This window comes from Gobio gobio, assembly GCF_949357685.1.
Source record: "Gobio gobio genome assembly, chromosome: 4".
NCBI classification, from domain to species: Eukaryota; Metazoa; Chordata; class Actinopteri; order Cypriniformes; family Gobionidae; genus Gobio; species Gobio gobio.
The window spans coordinates 39,861,467-39,882,985 of NC_137100.1; the positions used below are offsets into that span (position 1 = coordinate 39,861,467).

General features: G+C 38.6%; 2 protein-coding genes across 2 annotated transcripts; one reads left to right on the forward strand and one right to left on the reverse strand.

The window, feature by feature from the left end:
• The first annotated feature begins 99 nt into the window (after positions 1-99).
• On the forward strand, positions 100-16,720 carry ptpa (protein phosphatase 2 phosphatase activator). Its single transcript, XM_079815768.1, has 10 exons — positions 100-163; positions 1,419-1,528; positions 2,975-3,061; positions 3,172-3,297; positions 5,563-5,680; positions 7,625-7,724; positions 7,961-8,085; positions 8,618-8,718; positions 11,054-11,161; positions 14,539-16,720. Exons 1-10 carry the CDS (start codon positions 139-141, stop codon positions 14,611-14,613), a joined length of 975 nt encoding a protein of 324 aa, XP_079671894.1. The 5' UTR covers positions 100-138; the 3' UTR covers positions 14,614-16,720.
• A 1,985-nt stretch (positions 16,721-18,705) lies between these two features.
• Positions 18,706-21,000, reverse strand: ier5l (immediate early response 5-like). The gene has a single exon (XM_079814658.1). It carries the CDS (start codon positions 20,845-20,847, stop codon positions 19,939-19,941), a length of 909 nt encoding a protein of 302 aa, XP_079670784.1. The 5' UTR covers positions 20,848-21,000; the 3' UTR covers positions 18,706-19,938.
• Positions 21,001-21,519: the final 519 nt, after the last annotated feature.

A 21,519-nucleotide genomic window follows, 5' to 3' on the forward strand; every position in this document is an offset into this window, starting at 1 on the left:
TAAATAAAAAAATTCACTGACGATAATCACATAGGTAAAAAATACGTAGTTTTAAAGTCGCTGATTAAGTTTAAAAATATTTTACGCGAAACTGCGGGTGAGAGTTGAAGGGTCGTGTTTTCATGTTCAACTGTAAACATGGCGGAGACTGAGCAGTCGTCAGGTAATTCACGTCAATCAAATTTTTATTTAATCAAGGATAATTCAGAAGCAAAGATACCAGCAATATCAAGGTTATTATGTGTGTTTTTGTGCAGCATCTGAAGCGGCGAAAATGACGTGCGTGTGTGCAAAAAACGCTTAGTTTTGGTCTCGCCGCGCCTCATGTTATGAATCGATGGTAGTCTGACAGATCTGCGACATGCACATATATATGTTATTACGCAGCATATACGACCGTATGACCAGACATTTTTATTTATTTGCTATATTAATTTACTTAGAATGCTGTTTTAGACATATTTAGTAAAAAAATATGGGCCTAGAGGTTGAACACATTTAGTTTCAAAGTTGGCTAACACATCTGTAAAAAGAGGAGCATCAGGACTGGTCGGTTTTAAAAAACGAGTGCTGCATGTTGTTTTTTTCGGATATGCTTGTGTGTAATGGAGTGATGTAAAGTTTTGCTCCAAAAGGCTGTTTATCTCTGACAGTATATTATGGGAAATTGTTGGAATGCATTTTATATTCAAAACGGATTTATTATATTTGGTTTTGTGTAAAGGAATTATTATAAGGGCCGGGGGTTTGTTGTAAGTGGCTGCTGGCCATTTATTCTTTCAAATATTCTTTCAAATTAAACAGAAATATATGTATGTAAGTTAATACTAAATTAAATAATTGGAAATTAATATTAAATAAGTCATTATGCTAAAAAAGGGTCAAACCACAGAATCTTGTGTTTTGACATTGTTATTAGACATTTATTTTGATATCTTTAGTTTATTTGTACCCCATCATTTACACACATTGAAGTGTGCTGTTCATTGCCACACAAAGTCATGAAGTACACTTATCAATCCAGAAGACATACAAATTTTCAACTGCCAATGTCTAATTAACATTTATAATTAATGCACTACATTAGTGTTTTCCTCCAGAGTGACTGTAGCTGCATGTGTGAGACTACCATTAACATTTATGCAGAAAGTGCTCTATTCTAGATGACAAAAACCGAATAAAAACATGGATCAGAACCTGTGGAATGCATGCATGTTTAGCAGCAATGCATGTGTGATTTTGTCTATCTTAGCTATCAAGGGAAGATATTAGATATCATTTATATATTAAATACATTTGAAATATAATAGATAATTCTAAAATAGTTCTTATCTTATTAGTTTTGTTATTAGTAGCAATATAGTATAATTTGACTCTTTAATTGGACATGTTCATCATATTTTTTGTCTCTTGCACAGGCTCCTCCCATGAGGATGACAAGCCTCCCAGTCCTGTCAGTTTCAACTTCATAGTGCCTAAGAAGGAGATCAGCATGGTGCCTGATATGGGAAAATGGAAAAGATCACAGGTATGTTGTACAACCCACTATGAGAGTAGTTTATCTTCTACATTGAGAGATTGAAGTCTAGCTCACTTTCAGTCTCTTTCCCCCATATCCCTAGAGTTTTAAGATGATAATAATAGGAAGCTCTATTGTTGACACACTTTTTCTTGTGCAGCTTGTTGCAGCAGCACTATTACATTTTAGCTCCAAAACATAATAATCATGAGAACCCCTGCGTATACTACTCCCTTTAAAGGTACACCCAGTATTTTTCCACATTAGAAATGTTTAAACTGCCCCTATTATGCTATTTTAAAGGTTCCTAATTGAGTTTTGGAGGTCTCCTACAATAGGTTTACATACATCAAAGGTTTAAAAACACTTTAATTTATTCATAATATACATTGCACATCAACCACTTGTCGAATTAATCAGTCTCTCTAAATCCCTCCTTTCCGAGGGCCTACTCTGCTCTGATATGTCAGATGGCTCAGTCTGTTGTGATTGGTCTACCGCGTACAGCGCGTGTTTCGTTAGCTAGACTCCCATTACCATAACTGCGACTCCATCGCAAGGATGACTTGAGCAGGATGTTTCTCAGTGTCCAAATAAAGTGTCCAAATCTTTCAAGGACAAGCGTTTAGCAAATCCCACGTTGAACTCCGAGTCGATTCTTTCTTTTTTGGAGACAATAATATTATTTATTGTGCACTTTCGACTTTACAACTTTGCAGAATGTTTACATTCACAAATAGCTATATTACACACTTCATGAAAGGGAAATTCGAAGAAAAAAAAAAATAATAGGGGCACTAAGTCACTGGTCTAGAAAGAGCTGTTTTATTCTATAGTCAGTAGGTCACTGACTCATAGACCGCATTTACACTGCACGTCTTGATGCACAATTCCGATTTGGTGACTATATCGCAAATTTTTTTTTACATTATCTTTTAAAAGCGACCCGTATCCGATATTTGCATTTACACTAAACACTGGCGAAACAGCCCAAGACGTTCTGACCCGGAAAAGGAAGTATGCAATGGACGCAATGGATGCAGACGAAATGATTATTCAATGTTTTGCTTTCCACACTATCTTTAAAGGTCAGGAAAACATTGCTCTCGTAGGGCGGAGAAAAAAGAGGAGAGCCCTTGTTGCAGCCTGTCCACCTGAGTTGACGTCATTCGCCTCCGTCCCTTTTTTTAAATGACGTATGACTCGCATTTACTGGGGAATATCCGTTTTGACCCGGAATTGGGTCACTTGAACTATGTAGTGTAAATGGGGACATAGTGGCAGTCTTGTTGAAATCACAACCAAAGGAATGACTTTAAGTTCGAGTTACTAATCTTTGAAGTTTACAAATATATAGTAGGGTTCTTTTCATACACAGGGTGCTTTTCAAAACATGAAAGCACATCTAAACAAATATTTACATTATTTGAGCAAGTTTCTGTTTTGTGTAAGTAGGCATACGCAGACTACATGGGATTTATCCTGACCTTGAACGAGGGTGTGAAGGGAAAGAAATTTACGTGTGAATACCAGGTGTCTGAGGTGGGTCTCTAACCTGCTTCTCTCTATACTGCTGTATGTGTATCTGTGTGTAACAGATGAAGTAACTGGTATATGCTCATAGAAATGTGCTTGCTTTTCTTTGATATTAGACAGTGGAGAAGTTGCTTGCGATGTTGGGAACATTAGATCGATGGATTGATGAGACGCCCCCAGTAGACCAGCCTTCTCGTTTCGGCAATAAAGCTTACCGCTCATGGTATGCCAAACTGGAGCAGGTAAGACTAAGCACTCGTATGAAATAAAAAACGTTTACCTTCAAACTGTTTTAACTTGCTTTGAAATCACAGTGCTTTCATAAAGTATCAACGGCCATTTGATTATTTCTTGTTCTCTTGTGTTTCTGTAAATTCAATTTGAAATTTTCAGGGCAGTATTTGAATAAAATAATTGGTTAAAGGGTTAGTCCACCAAAAAATGAAAATTCTGTCATTAATTACTCACCCTCATGTCGTTCCAAACCCGTAAGACCTTCGTTCATCTTCGGCACACAAACTAAGATATTTCTGATGAAATCCGAGAGCTTTCTGACCCCTCAATAGACAGCTATTTAATTAACACTTTCAAGGCCCAGAAAGGTAGTAAAAACATTGTTAAAATAGTCCATGTGACTCAGGGTTGGGTATCGTTTGGGTTGTTTTCGATTCCGGTGCCAAACCGATACTTTTAAAACGGTACCGGTGCCTAAACGGTGCCTGAACCGATACTTAAAAAAAAAAAAACGAGGTGGATGACATTAAATGGCTTTTTATTTTGTATTTTTTTTTATTTAAATTGAACCATTTATTAAAAGTTTGATGTATACTTAAATGTATGAATATAAATAAATACAAAACACAATTTACTTATTTACAAATTATTATTGACTTATTTACAAATTCACAGTAAAACCTAAGCCACCTAACCCAACTACAACAAGCCTAATATAGCTCTAAATAACAGTTACAGTAATAACAGCAGTAGTCTGTATTCTTGGTATGCTACTAACCAGCTTCGAGCTTCAGCTTTATTTTGAAATATGTTCATATTCTCTGGCTAAATATTTTAGAACGCATCGCCTTAATGTTTCCATGGTGACGCGTCATGTTTCTCACATGACACAGCAGCCGCAATAGCGCTGACAGCTCAGCTGTATCCGGTTTATTTAGTTTTTTCTTTTTATTCAAAATATTCACAAACTTCTTAACTGTGTCACGAACTATCTGATGTTCAAATGTGTGAGTGAATGTGTGTTAGTTGATCTATAAAACGCAATTTGCGGCGCCATGTTAGTTTGCGCCTCAGAATCGGATCTGTCGGATTTACAACACTTGAGTTCATTCTCGCTTCACGAAATACATGAAAGTAAGTGACCAGTGAACTGGAAGAAGAATAGAGTAAACGATAAAGTTACTATATAATGTGCATGTATCTGATGTGAATAAAACATGTAACGTTAGTCAAATTATAACCGTCTGAAAGGATGGTCATTGCCGCTTTCATAGACATCAGTGTGTGTTTTTTGCTAGTAGCCTACTTATGATCATTTAAATGTCTGAAACCTGGAATAAACATGATGTGGTTGAAAACACTGAATAGTTGTCATGAGTTGTGATGTGACCAGCGCTGAGCGTCTGTCTCTGGCTCGGTGCCAGCCAAAGCGCGAAAGCACGTTTGAATTTTGGCACCGGAATGAGGAATCGAAATCTGCGTTCTGATTCGGTCCGGTACATACCGGTTATATAAGTACCGGTGCCGGTACCCAACCCTAATGTGACTCCAGTGGTTCAACCAAATGGAATACTTTTTGTGTGCAAAACAAACAAACAAAAATAACGACTTTATTCAACAATGCCTTCTTGTTTGTGTCAGACTCTTATGCTGTTGTTGCAATGTAAGCAGTGCAGCGCTTCCGAGTTCTACGTCAGAACGCTGGCTCGCCATTGTCCGACGATGTTCACATAAGCACAATGACGCATGGAGTTCACGTGATGCTTACGCAGGAGCTGGCCAATGGTGAGCCACTGCTCTGACATGGAACTCGGACGCGCTGCACTGCTTACATTGTGTCAACAGCATAAGAGTCTGACACAAACAAGAAGACATTGTTGAATAAAGCCGTTATTTTTGTTGTTGTTTTTTTGCGCACAAAAAGTATTCCATTTGGTTGAACCACTGCAGTCACATAGACCATTTTAGCTATGTTTTTACTACCTCTGTGGACCTTGAAAGTGTTAATTTAAATAGCTGTCTATGGAGGGACCTGAGAGCTCTCCGATTTCATCAAAAATATCTTAATTTGTGTTCCGAAGATGAACGAAGGTCTTACCGGTTTGGAACGACATGAGGGTGAGTAATTAACAACAGAATTTTCATTTTTGGGTGAACTAAACCTTTAAGGGAAATGCTTTTTCATAGCATTGTATAATTTGTTGTGTGTCATTTTGCATTTCAGGGCAGTTGTTTTGAGGTGAAAAGAGTGTAATAGTGTTTTGTGTGTGCAGGATGCAGAGACACTGGTCATGTCCATTCTGCCATCAGACCGTCATGATGCTGCTCCAGAGATAGCAGTGTACCTGAAGGAATCTGTGGGCAACTCCACCAGGATTGACTATGGCACAGGTCTGTGTTTGAATATATATAAGTGTTTATAGTAATCGCATCTCTTATATGTTTGTGTATGTTTCTCCATAATTGTCTTTGAAGAGAAATTATGTCTGTGCTTTTCACACTTTTATGTTTTACTCCTTGGTAAATTCACATAGCCACATCAGAGAGAATATTAGAGACAAAGTGTGAACTATACTTTTGGATGTTTTCATTGTAAATATATGGTGCTTCTCAAACGGAAGGCTGTATTCTAGAGAGGCTGTTTTCTTCCTCACCCAGTCCTTCAAAGGCTAGTAGACTTAGAGTCCAGCTCAGCATTAAACGCTAGAATGAGACGTCTAATTGGGCATGGCTACGTCACATGTTCCCGCCCCCACAATCATGAGAAAATACTATAAAAAATTAATTTAGGAAAATACTTTGTATTAAAAATCTTTATATTTACTTTTTTTCTATTAATACAATATTGGCAGTTTAGTAGTAAGCGATTAATTTACACCAAAACAAAAGATAACAATATTTTGATAACAATGTGTTTTCTGTAAACAATTTTTGTCTTACATTTCATAATGAACAAGATAAGTGCCAACTCATATTCCGTTTTATGTGAATTGAAATGTGTGCAGAGGATTGTAGGTTACTGAAGGACATCAAGGAAACACTTGATGCATCTTTCAAAATGAGGTCCCTCCCAAGGATCCATCAAATTGAGACGGCGTTCGGCAGCGCTTGATGCCGTGACAGCCGAAATATGCAGCCTTCCGTATGAGAAGCAGCCATGTATATGTTTTAAAAATTGTTATTTAATGTACATATTACACTATTGCCCCGGTTTCACAGACAAGGCTTAAGCCTAGCCCCAGACTAAACTTTGTGTTGTCTTCCCTGAAAGCAACTTGCACTGACATATCTTAAAATATGTCAGTTCCATTGTTTTGTCTCAAGATGCACACCAGTAATGTTTTTTTTCTAAGGTACATTTTAAAAAAAGATACTTAAACGGTCCTAATTTAACTAAGGCCTAATCCTGTCCTATCTTTGAAAAAAGGCCTATACTTCGTGTTATATCACATTAGCATTAAGTTACAGAAAACATGTTAATGCTGCTACGTAAATGTCTCTAATACAATGGCTGATGAGGAGAGGAAATTTGACATCTTTCTGTATTCTGACCTATGTAATACTAATTAATCTCTCGTTTCAATATATTTTTCCTTTTTTTTTTAAAGTCGAAATGCTAGTCGAGCTTTCCTGCAGCTCAAACAGTAGAGCGTGGCGCTAGCAAAACCAAGGTCATGGGTTCGATTCCCAGGGAAAGCAAGAACTGACAAAATGTTTAAAAAAAATGTGTACCTTGAGTGCAATGCAAGTCGTTTTGGATAAAAGCGTCTACCAAATTCATAAATGTAAATGTAAATCATGGGTTTTGCTATTGGAGGAAATGTTAATTTAAAAATTAAATTTCTTATTGTTTCCTTTGTAGAAGTTTACCCAACTGTGGCTACTTCCGCTTCTGAGAACCTTGGAAATGTGAAAAAGGTTCATTATGGATCCATAAAAGGATCCAAGTATAGATTTAATGTAGTTTTTCCCAATACCCACTAGAGGGTGCTGTTGAAACACAAAACAATTGGATGATGTTGAGAGCTTAACATGATTCAGATACTGATTTCTGTAAAGTCAGATACTTTTTGTGTGAATAATTAAAAGATCCGGCTTGGAAGAGTCATTCATTTGTTCATTTAAGTGTAGCCGGCAAGGACGCTGCTGTGGAAATAGAATTGCCTTGCCATTATTGTGTGGTACAATGCCATTTCATCTCATCACATTCAATTCAGACTGTAAGCTCACAAATTAGGCAAAATACAATGTCTATTGCTATGGTGCTGTAAAATAAGCAGCAGGAAACACAGATTGCATTATTTAGCATAAGAAATAACATGTTTCTGTGTGCAGGTCACGAGGCCGCATTTGCTGCGTTCCTCTGCTGTCTGTGCAAGGTGGGAGCTCTGCGCATGGAGGACCAGCAGGCCATCGTATTTAAAGTTTTTGACAAGTTAGTAGTGGATCTTCTTATTACTTTACTTCTTATTTTGAATATAGCTTTCATTGTTTCCAGGTTAGGTCTGCAACCACCAGCAACTTCACTAAACAAGTTTGCACTTTACTGCACACTAAATGCCAACAAAACAATTTGGCAGTGCATTTTACTGTTGCATTTTGTGGTTGATGGTGTAAAGGTGAGCTGTGGAGAACTCGTTTGCATCAAGCATTTTGATCTGATTGGTGTAGGTATCTGCGAGTGATGCGCAAACTGCAGAAGACGTATAGGATGGAGCCGGCTGGGAGTCAGGGTGTGTGGGGCCTCGACGACTTTCAGTTTCTTCCCTTCATATGGGGGAGCTCACAGCTTATAGGTAACGGCTCCGCCTTCGTTGCCAGGTTTGGCTCTTATTCTGTAATGTTTAGCATTAATTGTGTCCTGGCCGGGAGATACTGCCTTGTTTAGTCTTTAACAAGACCACGCTCCACTATTTGTTAGACCTATACTGTTATATTTAGTATTATTTATATACTGTTATAGTATCTATTGTTTTAAAGTTTTTGAGTTAGCTTTTATTTTTTCAGTTTTCATTTGAATTTTAGTTTATGTGCTTGTATTAGTTTTTTTTTCTTTTAAATATTTCTATTTAGATTCATTTTTCAGTTTTTGTTTTAGTAATTCCAGTACTTCAACTTATTTAATTATAGTTAGTCGAAAGGCAAATTTTTCATCTAATATTTGTCTTTTATTTTATTTCAGCTTTATTTAAATTAACGATAACTATTTTAACTTATTTTTTTAATTGATTCAATCCGGATTATTGTTGCATGCAATGACAACCATGGAGACACCTAGTGGTCACACTTAGTAACTGTTCTGTGGGTATGTTCATCTATTGTGTGTAGACCACCCAACCCTGGAGCCCCGACACTTTTTGGAGGAGAAGGCTGTAAACGAGTACCACCAAGACTACATGTTTCTGGAGTGCATTAAATTCATCAATGAGGTGCGTGTCATCTGTCATCTGGCCATGTTTTGAGCGTGAGATGGCAAGACCATTTTTCATTTAATTTTCATTTTGTTGGGAGGATGATATTTTGTTCACACACACAAACAAAAACTCATACGTTCCATTCATGTAAATACTTACAATATATACTTTAAAACTCTCAGGGAGGTTGTGTTTGGACTCCGCTCACATGAGTCATTTCCTTCCTTCCCTGCACGTTGTTGTGAATCACCCCTAAGGCCCCTAGGGCCCACCCCCTCCTTTCTCTTTCTTTTCCTCTCTCTCTCTCTCTTTCTCTTTCCTTCTCTCTATTCCTCTGTTAGGGGCTAGTTGGTCTCTGGAAAGTCCGTCTTGACGAGAGCAGTGTGTGTGTGGAGTAAAGCCACACAGCACTGCCATTCATAAAGTGCTCTTTCCCAAAGGCAGCCCACCAGCCCCTCTCTCTCTCTAATAAACTCTCATGAATAGGCCTCATAGTACAGTGACTTTACTTAATGATTATAGGTTAATTGCCGCTACTAAAGAAGAGTTCATAATCTTTTGATAATATTCTCATAATTCTATTACTGTGTTTGCTTAATTGACACACTTATTTGAAATCTTTTGTAAATTAAATGCTGTTCTTTTGAACGTTCTATTCAGCTGAAGGATCATGTGACAACTGATCATGTGATCAACTTTGCCATTACAGAAATAAATTACATTTGAATATATTGAAGTAGAAAATGAAGTAGAAAGTAATAATATTTCACAATGTAAGAGCTCCACAATAAATTGTTCAAAGATTGCGATCTCGATTCAAAAACCCACGCAACCTCATTTCTAAATGACAACGATTTGTCTATGTCAATAAAACCTTTAACAAAATCACACCAGAATCACACCATTAAAATCTGTGTTGAGGCTGACCCAGAGAGAGCAGTTATCATGCGTTCAAACTTTTCAACCACACAATGTCGTTATTTCTGTGTTACAAATGTCCAATAATCACTGATATAATCACTGATGTCTACAGTAGCAATCAAAGTAGAGCAATTCCTTTTGAAAGTTACTTGGCGCTTCAAACAAAGATTGTATCAATTACATCTTTACACCAGTAGGTGGCGACAAGTGACTTAAAAAAGAATGTCATTGAATAATCAATTCACGAGATTGTTCAAAAACACTGATTCATTCAGTAATGAGTGAAGTATTTATGATTGAGTCATTGAATCATTCATTTAAACCATTTTTTATTTATTTTAATAATTCATTAAAATTGATTAAACATTTTATATAGACTGCATCAATTAACATTTTGTCAGATCCTCTAGTATATTACATGTTGTTTTGTTTAGATGTCTCTTGTCTGTTCAGAATTGTGATCTCCTATATGGAGAAAAAAATAAATAAAAACACAATTGATTCACAATTAATCCAGAATCATGCAGCTCTAATGTAACTGTTTTACTGTATTTTTAATCAAGTAAATGCAGCATTGGTGAGCATAAAAGACTTCTTTTACAAACATTCAAAAAAATCTTGCTGACCCCTAACGTTTGAACAGTAGTGTATGTTATTATATAAACTCTATTAACTTTTTTTTAAATTTAGTAGTGTTGCCATAGACTGGGTAAACCCAGCACGATCTGCTGGCGATTTGATTTCGCTCTGCAGCTCAGGCTGGAAACCTGTACATTTTTCTATCCTGCTTCTGTTACAAATCTGCAGGGACCAATCACAAACTGGCTTATTCACCTGGCGCGCTATTGGCGGGTTTAACGCGCTGACGATAGAGAAGCGATGGCAACCAGCTTTAGTTTTAGTTTATCAAACAAATCGCTCGAGTGGGTGTAAATACCACTCACTTTCACATTTGATCACGTCTCTTGTGCAGTAGGAATACAGAGCAGACTCCCCAGACTAATGTTCAATCTTAAAAGATTGAGCTTGTTCTGGTTATAGTCAGACAAGTGTTACCACTGTTTTGCTAATATTAGTGCTAAATTCTGTTTGACCATTTTTCTAGTAACCCTTATTATTTGATTGTCGTTTTGCATATAAAAGATGCAATATTATAACCTTTCTATTTTTTACTATCTTTGATACTTTTTACTGGTCTGTGATCAACAGACACAAGAACTTGTGTCTTAAAAGTGAAATATCGTAATCCAATTAGTCTCGTCGGGTTTCCATACACCTCATATCAATCATGTTTAAACATCTCAGAGATGTTTGTGCATTTCAAAATGCTCCATTACATCCAGCTTTAATATTGCTGATTGTACATTGTATCTTTTTACTTTAGTTTCCTATCATCTCCTTAATCACTATGTATATTTCCTGTCTTTAGATGAAAACGGGCCCCTTTGCCGAGCACTCAAATCAGCTTTGGAACATCAGCGCTGTTCCTTTATGGTCCAAAGTCAACCAAGGTCTCATACGAATGTATAAAGCGGAAGTAAGTATCATGCTATTGTGAACACTAATACATGTCAGGAGTTTTTGATGTTGTAATATATTACACTTGGTGTGATACTGACTCCTTATATGGAGTTTGATACATTTGGTAGTTAGTGAACTTGATCCTTTTTTTAATCAAAACAGACAAAATATGAAAAAAACATTCTATTCAGAACGCAGAATTGCAAGCTACCCACTCATACGGTCTGCCTGGGACATTTAGAAATGCGTCATTATAAATGTCAAGCCATATATTCTCATCGTTCTATGAAGTTTTAAGACTGGAGCTGAAAGAGTTAATAGGGCAAGCATTTGTGTTCGAGGGGAAGAACCGCGTGCCCCACCCCCTCCTCCAAAGCCCACATCCTGTGTTGTTGAGAAGACGCTGGTGCTCCCTCCTCCTCCTCTCCCCACAGCACAGAGCGAAGCTGAGGGGCCAGTCTGTCTGCAAATTCCCCTCCTCCTTCCCTCTCTCTCTCTCTCTCTCTCACCCTGTCTGTCTTTCCCCACCCCCGTATATATCACACGCTCGTTCTCTCTTTGACTCCGTCAGCCTGTTCAGCTCAACTCATGACTCTTACTGATGTCTTTCAAGTTAAATACTAAGAGAGTATGAAAGTTATTCATATGGAAGTTTTATATATGAAAGGTTTTAATTTTGTATCTGAGCAAAATTTCAATGTGCTTTTGTCTCCATTTTTTACTTTGAAATGCATAAGAGGCTTTTCCTTCTCGTCTCTTGGCCTTATGCGTAGTTTGAAGATCCTATACACTTCATTGTCAATCCTAGACTTTTATGATCAAAAGTGACAGTAAAGACTTGTAGGGCTGCCCCTTAACTGAAGATTTTCCTTGTTCACTGTTAGTTGTTCACTTAAGCCATCAGTCACTTGGTCGAGGGAGAAAGAATACTAAACCATAATAATGAGCATTTGAAATATAAATAATTGCTGCATTGACACTGGCAAACATCGCATGAACTTTTCTGAGACGGGAACGCAAACAAAATAAATAATCTATAATATAAGTAACAGCCTTGTCTTTAAACATTTTTTTTTTTTTACAAAAATAAATAATAATAATAATAATACGTTATTTAAAGGCGCCGTTCAAAACACTCAAGGACACCGTACAGTTGAGTGATAGTCATAAAAAACAAGGCAGCAATACAACAAAACAACAGCTGTTGAATGTTAGATCATTTAAAATTGATCAGAGAATGCTAATTTAAATTTAAGTTTTAAGACGTGATTTAAAGGTAATCAGACAATCACTTTCTCATATAAATTGTGGAAGAGAATTCCAGAGATGAGGAGCAGCACAGCTGAACTAAACAAAAAGAGGGTGCAACAAGGGATACATAAGCCACGCGTTTTCACTGCGGGAACTTTCCCCAGGAACTAGAGACTTTGGAGTGGTACTTGGTGTGTTTCGACCACAGGAACTGGGGTCTAAATAAAGTTCTGGGTACAAATTTCCCCCTCAAAACGGCCCTGCTTGCGAGGTAGTACTTTTTCAACGTTCAGCAACATTCGGGGTGGGACTTGGACGCTGAACATGCTGATTGGTTGAGTTCACGGCACGCAGCATTTAGTTTCAACCTAAAAGTTGTTTTCTATTCGAATCAACAAAATATGACTGATTATCCAACGACTAGGTTCAGGCTTTATTAAGCTTATATGCGGAGGACGAAATCCAGTGGGAACTGGAAAGTCACGTGCAGTCTTTCGTCACCGGACTAATCTTCACGGTACTTTAGACCGCAAAGGAAATGCATACAGCAGCAGGTCTGAGGGGAAAAAAAGAGTTCCTGGGACAAATTTTTTCGGGGTAATTTCGGTGGAAACGGGGCTTATATATATATCACTTATAATTATAAACAAGCAAATAAATATAATTTATGCAAACATAATCAGGCTGACGGACAAGTAGTCTTAACATCGAATGAAAACTCAGTTTTTCTGATGTCAGAACACAAACTAAATAAATATACATTAAGCCTATATAAAAATGAGTAAATAAATAGCAAACGGAAACACTATAACAAAATGGACAATTAAGTAGGGCTGTACGATTAATCGAAAAATAACCGAATCCGACATTCAGAACCTCTAACCGACATATTTTTCCCATGTCGGTTATTTCGGTTTTCACTTGACTCCACCCTGTCAGTCACATCATGTGCAGTTTGCAGGTATACACAGATGCAGGAGCGGTTATCTGTGTTTATAGATGCCCAGAATCACTATAGTAACTGCATGTTTTACACAGTTTATACAGGTCAGTTAATTGCTGTTCTTATAGCCTACGCGCTGACACACACACACACACTCAGACGGCGCGCGCAAGCCCCGAAGCCGCTTTCACTTTCGTCCTCATAAAGTTTGTCAAGTACGCGTTTAAAGGCTTGCCAGTTTCAACATTTAAAGCGATTGTGCGCTATTCAAAAACAACAATTAAGTCAGCTCCATGTCTTACTCACAATGAAGCCGGCCTTTGAGAAGATGCGCTCCGGTGGCGTGGATGCGGAAGTTCAGTTAAACATGCAATTTCGTGCAGTAACCGCAACATTTAGCTTACACACTCCACACGAACATTTATCTAGGTTAATGTTAAAGATAGAGCGAGTGGCCATGTGAAGAAGCTATAGGCTACTACTAGCATGTTTTAAATGATAAGTCATGTTTGTGGTTGCACGTCACCTTTTTGCAGTCATTCTTCACCCTGTTGAAACGTTCCCACAGTACTTTGAATTTGTCTGAAATTACCGCATGGACCCGCCGTGTTAACGATCTGTCACTGCGTGAATTCACCAATTCCTGTGGAGTTTATATTCTGATTAAAATGAAGTCGTTCAAGCCTCTTCTCGTCAACTAACCTTTAGTCGACTGTTAGGGGGTCGCCCTAAAGACTTGAAATGTTGCAAAAGATTTTAAATAAATGCTGTTCTTTTGAACGTTCTATTCATCAAAGAATCCTGATAAAAAGTATCACAATTTTCACAAAAATATTAAGCAGCACAACTGTTTTATCATTGATAATAAGATTCTTAAGCACAAAATCAGCATATTAGAATGATTTCTGAAGGATCATGTGATAGAAGATACAAAACTGTTCTTTTAAATTCTAATAATATTTCACAATGTACACAATAATACTGTATTTTTTAATTTTTTATTAAATAAATGCAGCCTTGGTGAGCATAAGAGACTTACTGACCCGGCTAGTGAACAGTGGAGTGTGTGGAAATTTACCTCTGGATATTGTTATTCTGTTTGGACACTATGGCATTAGACACTGAAAGCTAGTAAATCTGATCTCTTGCTGCATAGTTGATTGATACTAGTTAACTCTTTCTCTGTCGCCCTCTCACAGTGTCTAGAAAAATTCCCCGTCATCCAGCATTTCAAGTTTGGCAGCCTGCTCTCCATCCAGCCAGTTAAACCATGAGAGACAACAAAAAGAATTCGCACCTTATCAGAGAGTACAACCAAAACTCTGACTTCAGCGCTTCAGTTCCATGTTAACAAACCTCAGTATGCATTCTCTTCACCAGAGGTGCTTGGTCTTACTCCTGTAGATCTACTTTCCTGGAGAGTTCAGTCCCAAACCTGCTCTAATGCATCCTATCCTAAAATATTTAGCTGAATCTGAAGGCCTTGATCATCGGGTTTAGGAGTTTTTTAGTTGAGTTGAACTAAACTCTGCAGGACGGTACATCTGCACAGCCCTGCTCTTTACAATCTACTAGTTGTGCATATAAAATCCCACTTCTGATATTTCTTCTAGTGATGCAGTTTGTCTTCATGGTTTTGTTTATCTATTCCCTGCAAGCAGGACGTTGAACTGCTACTAAGACACCTGCAGTGAGCACTCTCAACTCAGTTATGCACATATACATCTGGATTGGCATTGATATTTATTTATGTGTATATAAAGAACAGAGCTTGTCACAATGAATGGTTGAAGGCTTGGTTTTGGTTTAATTGATTCCATTTCCTGTGTGCAAAAAACTTAAGCCAATGAACAATGTGAGTTTGTTTGTGTGTGTGTGTGTGTGTGGGGGGGGGGGGGGGAGTTGGGGGGGGGGGGGGTTGTGAGTTTATGGAGCATCACTGTCTCAAAAGGCACTTCTTGAGTAACTTGTTCAGCTATCAAAGATCTCTGAGATATGTGTTTGCTGTGAATAGTTTTGATAAGTGTCATTTTTACCTATGTAAGACATTAATAAGATGTCAACCACTTTAGTTAATTTTTTTTGGCTGTGCTTATTTCTTTCTTATTCATTTAACTAAAAATACGACAAGCAAGTTTGTAAACAGCCACATGTAGCTAATACCATAGTCTTCCGTTAAATAGTCAAATTAAAGCAATGAATGTGGCTCCACCAGTTCGGCATTATGCTAAATCAATGAAGCATTTTTGATTTCTAAACTTTATTCTGTGTAAATAAATGTTTTCAGTTTGCTTCAGAACCAACAAAGTGGCGGTATCATTTAAAGAACAGGGTACAGTCTGTGTTAAAATTACTTAAATATTAGTGCTAAGCTTTTGTTACTCAAATGCAGTAACTCTTTATGCTTGTGAAACATCCATGAACACTTTTTACATGGGCACAAATATCATTTATTGGAGTTTCCGTTGCTTTGCACATTATCACAAGCACACTTTAGATTGATGAATGTCCTGGATTGAGAATGAAATCATTTTTAAATTAGGCACATTAAAAAAAAGAGTATTTAGTCCTGGGCTACTTTTTTGTTTGTTTTAAACAAACCCGGCTTTTTGTTTATCATGGGTTAATATGGAACTAACAGACCTGGGCTGCCTTTCCTAAAAGCTTTGTAGGCCTAAGTAGATCATGCAAACCATTGGCACAAATGGTCTCAAGATCTACTTAGGATTACAATACTTTTAGGAAATGCAGCCCTAACTGTTACATGTTACAAAATCATTCCTTTAGTTTGGATGCCAGCAGCTGGTTGCAACAAACCCTTAAAGTTGAGAAACTTTGTGACAATTCATTTATAATCATAACTAAGGTTTCGTATAGTTTAAAGGGGTTGTCGCAGCCGGCCTCAATTTTTAAGTGCAGTCTCGATTTTACAAGACTAACCATTGTCAAAATCTTTTATGTCTTAAACTGGCCTTTTGAGTTACTGGTATTTAATAAACATTTATTCTAATTTTTGAGATGCAATGGAACTACTGGGTTAATAATGGGACATAACACTTGATGTTTATCTGCTTGCTAGCCACCACAATTAAGTTTTAAGCGAATCACTTACATTGTGTCTTCTAATAGGAAAGGGTTAACAATTTGTGAATTAAGTTTTTTTTTCCCTCATCAATATATAGGCCTATTATTTACTGAAATTCAAAGTAGTTTCAGCAGTGTCCTTTTATGTGAAATGTACAATTCAATTAAAACTGAAATATTCAAATAAAAGGTTTCATTGCCTCGTGTATAAAGGAAAATATGTGTTGAGTTTATGAGTTTGGGGTAAATGGTTATTATATAATATGTGCATTTTAAATTAAATCTTGACGTTGAATGAAAAAAACATGGACATGGTTTTATTTCAACTACCCTAGCCTAGTGCATTTATATTAGCTTTCAATAAGGTGTTAGTTATATAAAGTAGTCCCAAGGTGCAAATTAGATTCTTTAGGTTTAGGTTAACTACAAGTACTGCACAAGACCTACGCGCAGGACAGACCAATTCACATTCTGTATTTTCAGTTGAGTCATTTTCAGTGGTTGGCAAATTCAGCATCTGCCCAGTCACTGTAGTCCAGCCGCCCCACTGTGAAACTCTGCACAGCTTGCTGAGTAATTGACATGAACGCATGTCGAATTTACCCCCAGCACCCATCCGCCTCCCCCGTTTCTATTCAGTTGTATTCAGAGCAGACGCAGGCTCCACTGCTGAGTTCAACAGGCGCAGTTGAGATAAGATAAGATTAAAGTCGTGCCTTTTGTCTTCATTAACATTTGATGTTACCACTAAGCCCGTTTCACAAGGCTGCTCGTTTTGGAAAGTATAAACAGAGGCGTATTTTGTATATATATCACGTCCACCGGCTAATGAAACACGTGCTATCTGTGTTGAATATTCTGTGTGCGTGTATAATTGACAGCGCATGGATCCTTCCGTCACGTAAAATGAGAGAATCTGCGTTTGTTTCGCGCGCGCTCTCTCCGTGGTAGCGTTTCCCGCGTTTGCCACGCGGAGGAGCTCGCCACACACCACAGACTCGGTACATCGCCTGTCAAAAATTAAACGAATTTACAAACGGTCTTTTTTTATATATAAAAAATGGATTTGGTAACGTTAGCACAGACACGTTTTCCTTAACATGAGATTTTCAGAACAAAACAAACAAACGGGTTCCAAATAGAACTTTTACGCTCATTAAGCCGACGTCAACTTAACCTTGTTAAATCATTCAGTTATTTTAAAGACGAGTCCGTCGCACTACAAACCAAGCTACAACGCATTTTAGCCGTTTTAAACGCCTCGTCGTGGTGTAACGTTAGTACAAACATACCGCGCGACCGAATTACCTAGCGACATTTATATGCGCGAAACAGCTATATTCGTCGAAAACAGCCAAGACAACGACCTGATAATAGCCTATGTATGTTGGACGTTGATGTGTCGACTCGGGCGTACTGCGGTGCGGTATCTCAGATTGAGAGGAGTCGAGAGGTTTCGGCTAGAGATGAGAGAGATAGAGGACCGGGAAGGGAGGGGTGGAGGGGGTTGCAGGGAGCAGCGGATTCGAGGTCAGCCCGAGGTGCCGCTACATAGGCGCTCTAATACCTTCATTCATTGATTTTGAAGAACACCACCATGTGGCATACAGCAGAGATAACACAGAGTCTGCAAGTTTAGCGAGAGTTTCTGGCTAAAAAGTGCGCGCGCCTTGAACACAGTGCCCGCCAATAAGACGTGACGCGCGCGTCAGGCAAAAGTATGCTTAGGTTAATGGTCTTTGCTGCGAAACCCGAATTTTGAATGTAGGATTTACTATATTGTATGCTTTGTTTTATTCTATTGATGATGTGAAGGCTATACCTATACTTTCCCTTCTCATTAGTTGTTTTATTCTTGGCCTTCGGGTGAGGAGTTTAATATCCAACAGGTAATGGCAAATAGGCTAATATGATCTAAAATCAAATTTCAGGTGATACCAAACAGTAAACAATGCTGAGAATATTCATTTGGTATCTAAAACCATACAGGCATGGCTGTGGCCAGTCTGGAAAGCCATTGAGAGAAATATTTGCCTTTCAGTTATTGATTATCTAACTAACATTAGTAAGGTATGGAAAATGTGGCAAATTTATAGGCTAATGACTATGAGGTAGCTGTGGGTATGGCAGATGAGATGTGCTTAGGATGTTGGACTTTGTATGTAAGATTTCTGTTGTGCTTTGACTCGAGCTCACCATCACCAGATGAGGCCTATTTTAGTGTAGCTGTAATTGACACTCTTGGTTCGTCAAAAGATGCAAAAAAGAGGCAATGCAAAGTAAGATTCATTTTTTATTAAGGTTATAAATTTTAAACAAATACTTTCTAAAACAGTTTTACCCGGTGATATACAATTTAATATGCACAAAAATACAAGAATACCAACAAAATATGGAGAATACGTCTGAAAACGTCTTTAATTCAGTACACATAGTGCTTATATAATGTGAGGACGTATGGCTAATTTATGAGATTGCCTTTTTAGAACAAAAGGTCTAAGTTTGTAGAAAATAAAATCAAACCCACAAAACCAAGCAAATGCTGGCATCATGAATTACTGTGAAGGCTTTAACTTTTTCTGAGAGCAAGGGGGCGGGAAATGGTTAATGCTGGAGACTGGATAGTCAACAAAAATACCTGGCAGGATTAAATCACGGCGTGCATTATGGGAGTTGTAGTGTTAATTGATGGCCCCAACTTTCAGTGTTGATGAGGTGACTGGCATAGGCGAACTACAAACACACTCAGAGGAACTGGAGCTGTAGGTCAGTGCAGTCAACAAAACGCACCAGTCCTCGCCACTTTCAACAGCACACTTCATAATAGAGAAAACAACAAACTCAGACAGGGAGGGGGTTCAAATATTGCACCTTCATTAGCCTACTTGATTGCCTTTTGATATTACAGAATGTAGTCTGTGTAAGCCAGTCCTCTTCCTGTAGCTCTACCTTAACAACAACACGAGCTCAGATATAGTCTTGTTGTAGTAAGTAGCCTGTTCTACTGGTAAACTGGTAGCCGTTAAGACATTAAAATGTTAGAAAATAGCCTATGACACGACTGCTTAAAGTGTTTTGTGTGAGAAATAAGCGTGCAGTGGGTAGGCTTCTCCGTTTGCAGCCTGCTATTCCCAACATTACATGACTAGTAATGTTATTTTACAATACATCTTTGTGAAAGTTCATGGGAAAGGGAGAGAGAGAGGAGAGAAACAATCCACGAGTGAAACATTCAGAGACTTTCCATGTTTGTGGCCATAGCTAGCAGTCTGCGTTGGGTTTAAGGCAACGAAATTCAACTTCGTATTAAAACGTTTGTTGTAATATCGACATTTGTTTTAAAGGATACATCACAAGTGGTAGGCTTCAACCACTGTCCGCCTCTCCCACTGAAACGAAACTAAAAACCAACCAAATAAAAAACGCTTAAATAACTTTTCTGCAAAAATAAAAGTCAATTTGTCTTAGACTTTGTACAATTTCATAAAGTATCTGTATTCGCATTAACCACGGAGTCAAAAGGCTACAATAGCTCTCGTCCAAGCCCCTAAACTCGCCAGGGCTTGTTTGCTACAGAACTGTCCGTTTAAGGCTTGCTCCAAGTCCGCTTGTCTGCTCACCAGCCCCGTAAACCCCGAGCCGAAGATCGAGATGAGGTTGGAAATGTTCGACGTGTCCAAATGCTCCGTGCTCACGTATGAAGAGTCCTCGAATTTCGCTCTTTTGCACGGCGTAAAATCCGGTACCTCCTCGATCTCGGACACGTAGTAACCAAAGTCAAGCTTGCGTTTCTTGGCTGGGCTCTGTGCGCCCTGGCAGCACTGTTGGAGCGAAGCGCAGCAGTCCTGGTGCAAATACCCGTTCTCTACTGTGGTAACGACATGCGTGTCCAAATCGAGTACTGTAGTTTTGTTGCAGTGCATGTTGTTTACCGGCGAAAACTCACAGTTGGACACGGGGTAGGCTTCCGCGCAGCAGCTGCGGTAGAACGAGGGATCCGGAGCTTTGCAGACCTCTTCGTTTTGGAGAGCCAGTGGCACCGAGCAGGCGCTGCTGGGCTGGATGTGCTGCACCGATGGAGCCTGGTGACTGACGGGCAAGAGCGCGCCGCAGAGGCTCGCCGACTCGCTCGCGCTGCCGCAGCAGTCCCCCGTCTGCTCCTCGCAGTCCTCCATCAAATCGAGCGGGTTCAGCTCCTGGATCTCGTTGCAGACGGTCATCACCTCCTCGTACTGCTGCATCCTGTAGATCTCGGCGTACTTCTCGTTCATGTAGACTTGCCTGGCGTTCCTCAGTACATAGGAGACCAGCAGGTTTTTGTGCAGCTTGATTCCTCCTCTCTGTGTACGGGAGTTGTGGATTTTCCGTAAAGATATCGAAATGAGACTTTGTGCATCCACTGCACACTCCATGGTGTTGATCATGGTCGGGGTCGTTATGTTTTCCCACCGCTCCGACGAAGGAAACAAACTTTATTTTAGTCAGAATCACGATGTTTCGTTCGGGGACGAAGGCTTAAGTCAGCTCTGTGGAGAAACATTGAACGTGGTCGTTTCTGCCTCAACGTGTGAGCGTAGGCAATCATTAGCCTGCGCTTGCTGCCATAGTATATATATGGCGAAGAACTTTACGCCCACTTTAGCTTCGGCCAATCAGAGGCCGAGAATATCGTTGAGTGACAAGCAAATCCCACCCAGAGGTTTTGATCTAGTCCAATCACAGAGAGGCGGTTCTTCTGTGCTATTCAAATTCCAAACTGACTTTACCAAACTGGAATGTTCTCATGAGGCGCATTGTACATCGGAGTACGTGCTCTTGTCATGTGTGCTGCTGGAGAGACTGGGCGACTTGAAGGATGTGACACAAATTCACTAAAATGTGTCTTTTTAAATAAGATAACAAGTAGTAGGCATCGTACATTTAACATAACTGAAAAACACTCTGGTTTAGTTAACACACCCTCGCCGTTTTAACAGTCATTAAAACTGATTTTACTTCATTTTTGCCGATCGATATTTTAAGAACATTATCCATTTGCAACTTACATACAACCCATATACAACTATTGATAATACATATTTTCTTTATATTAATAT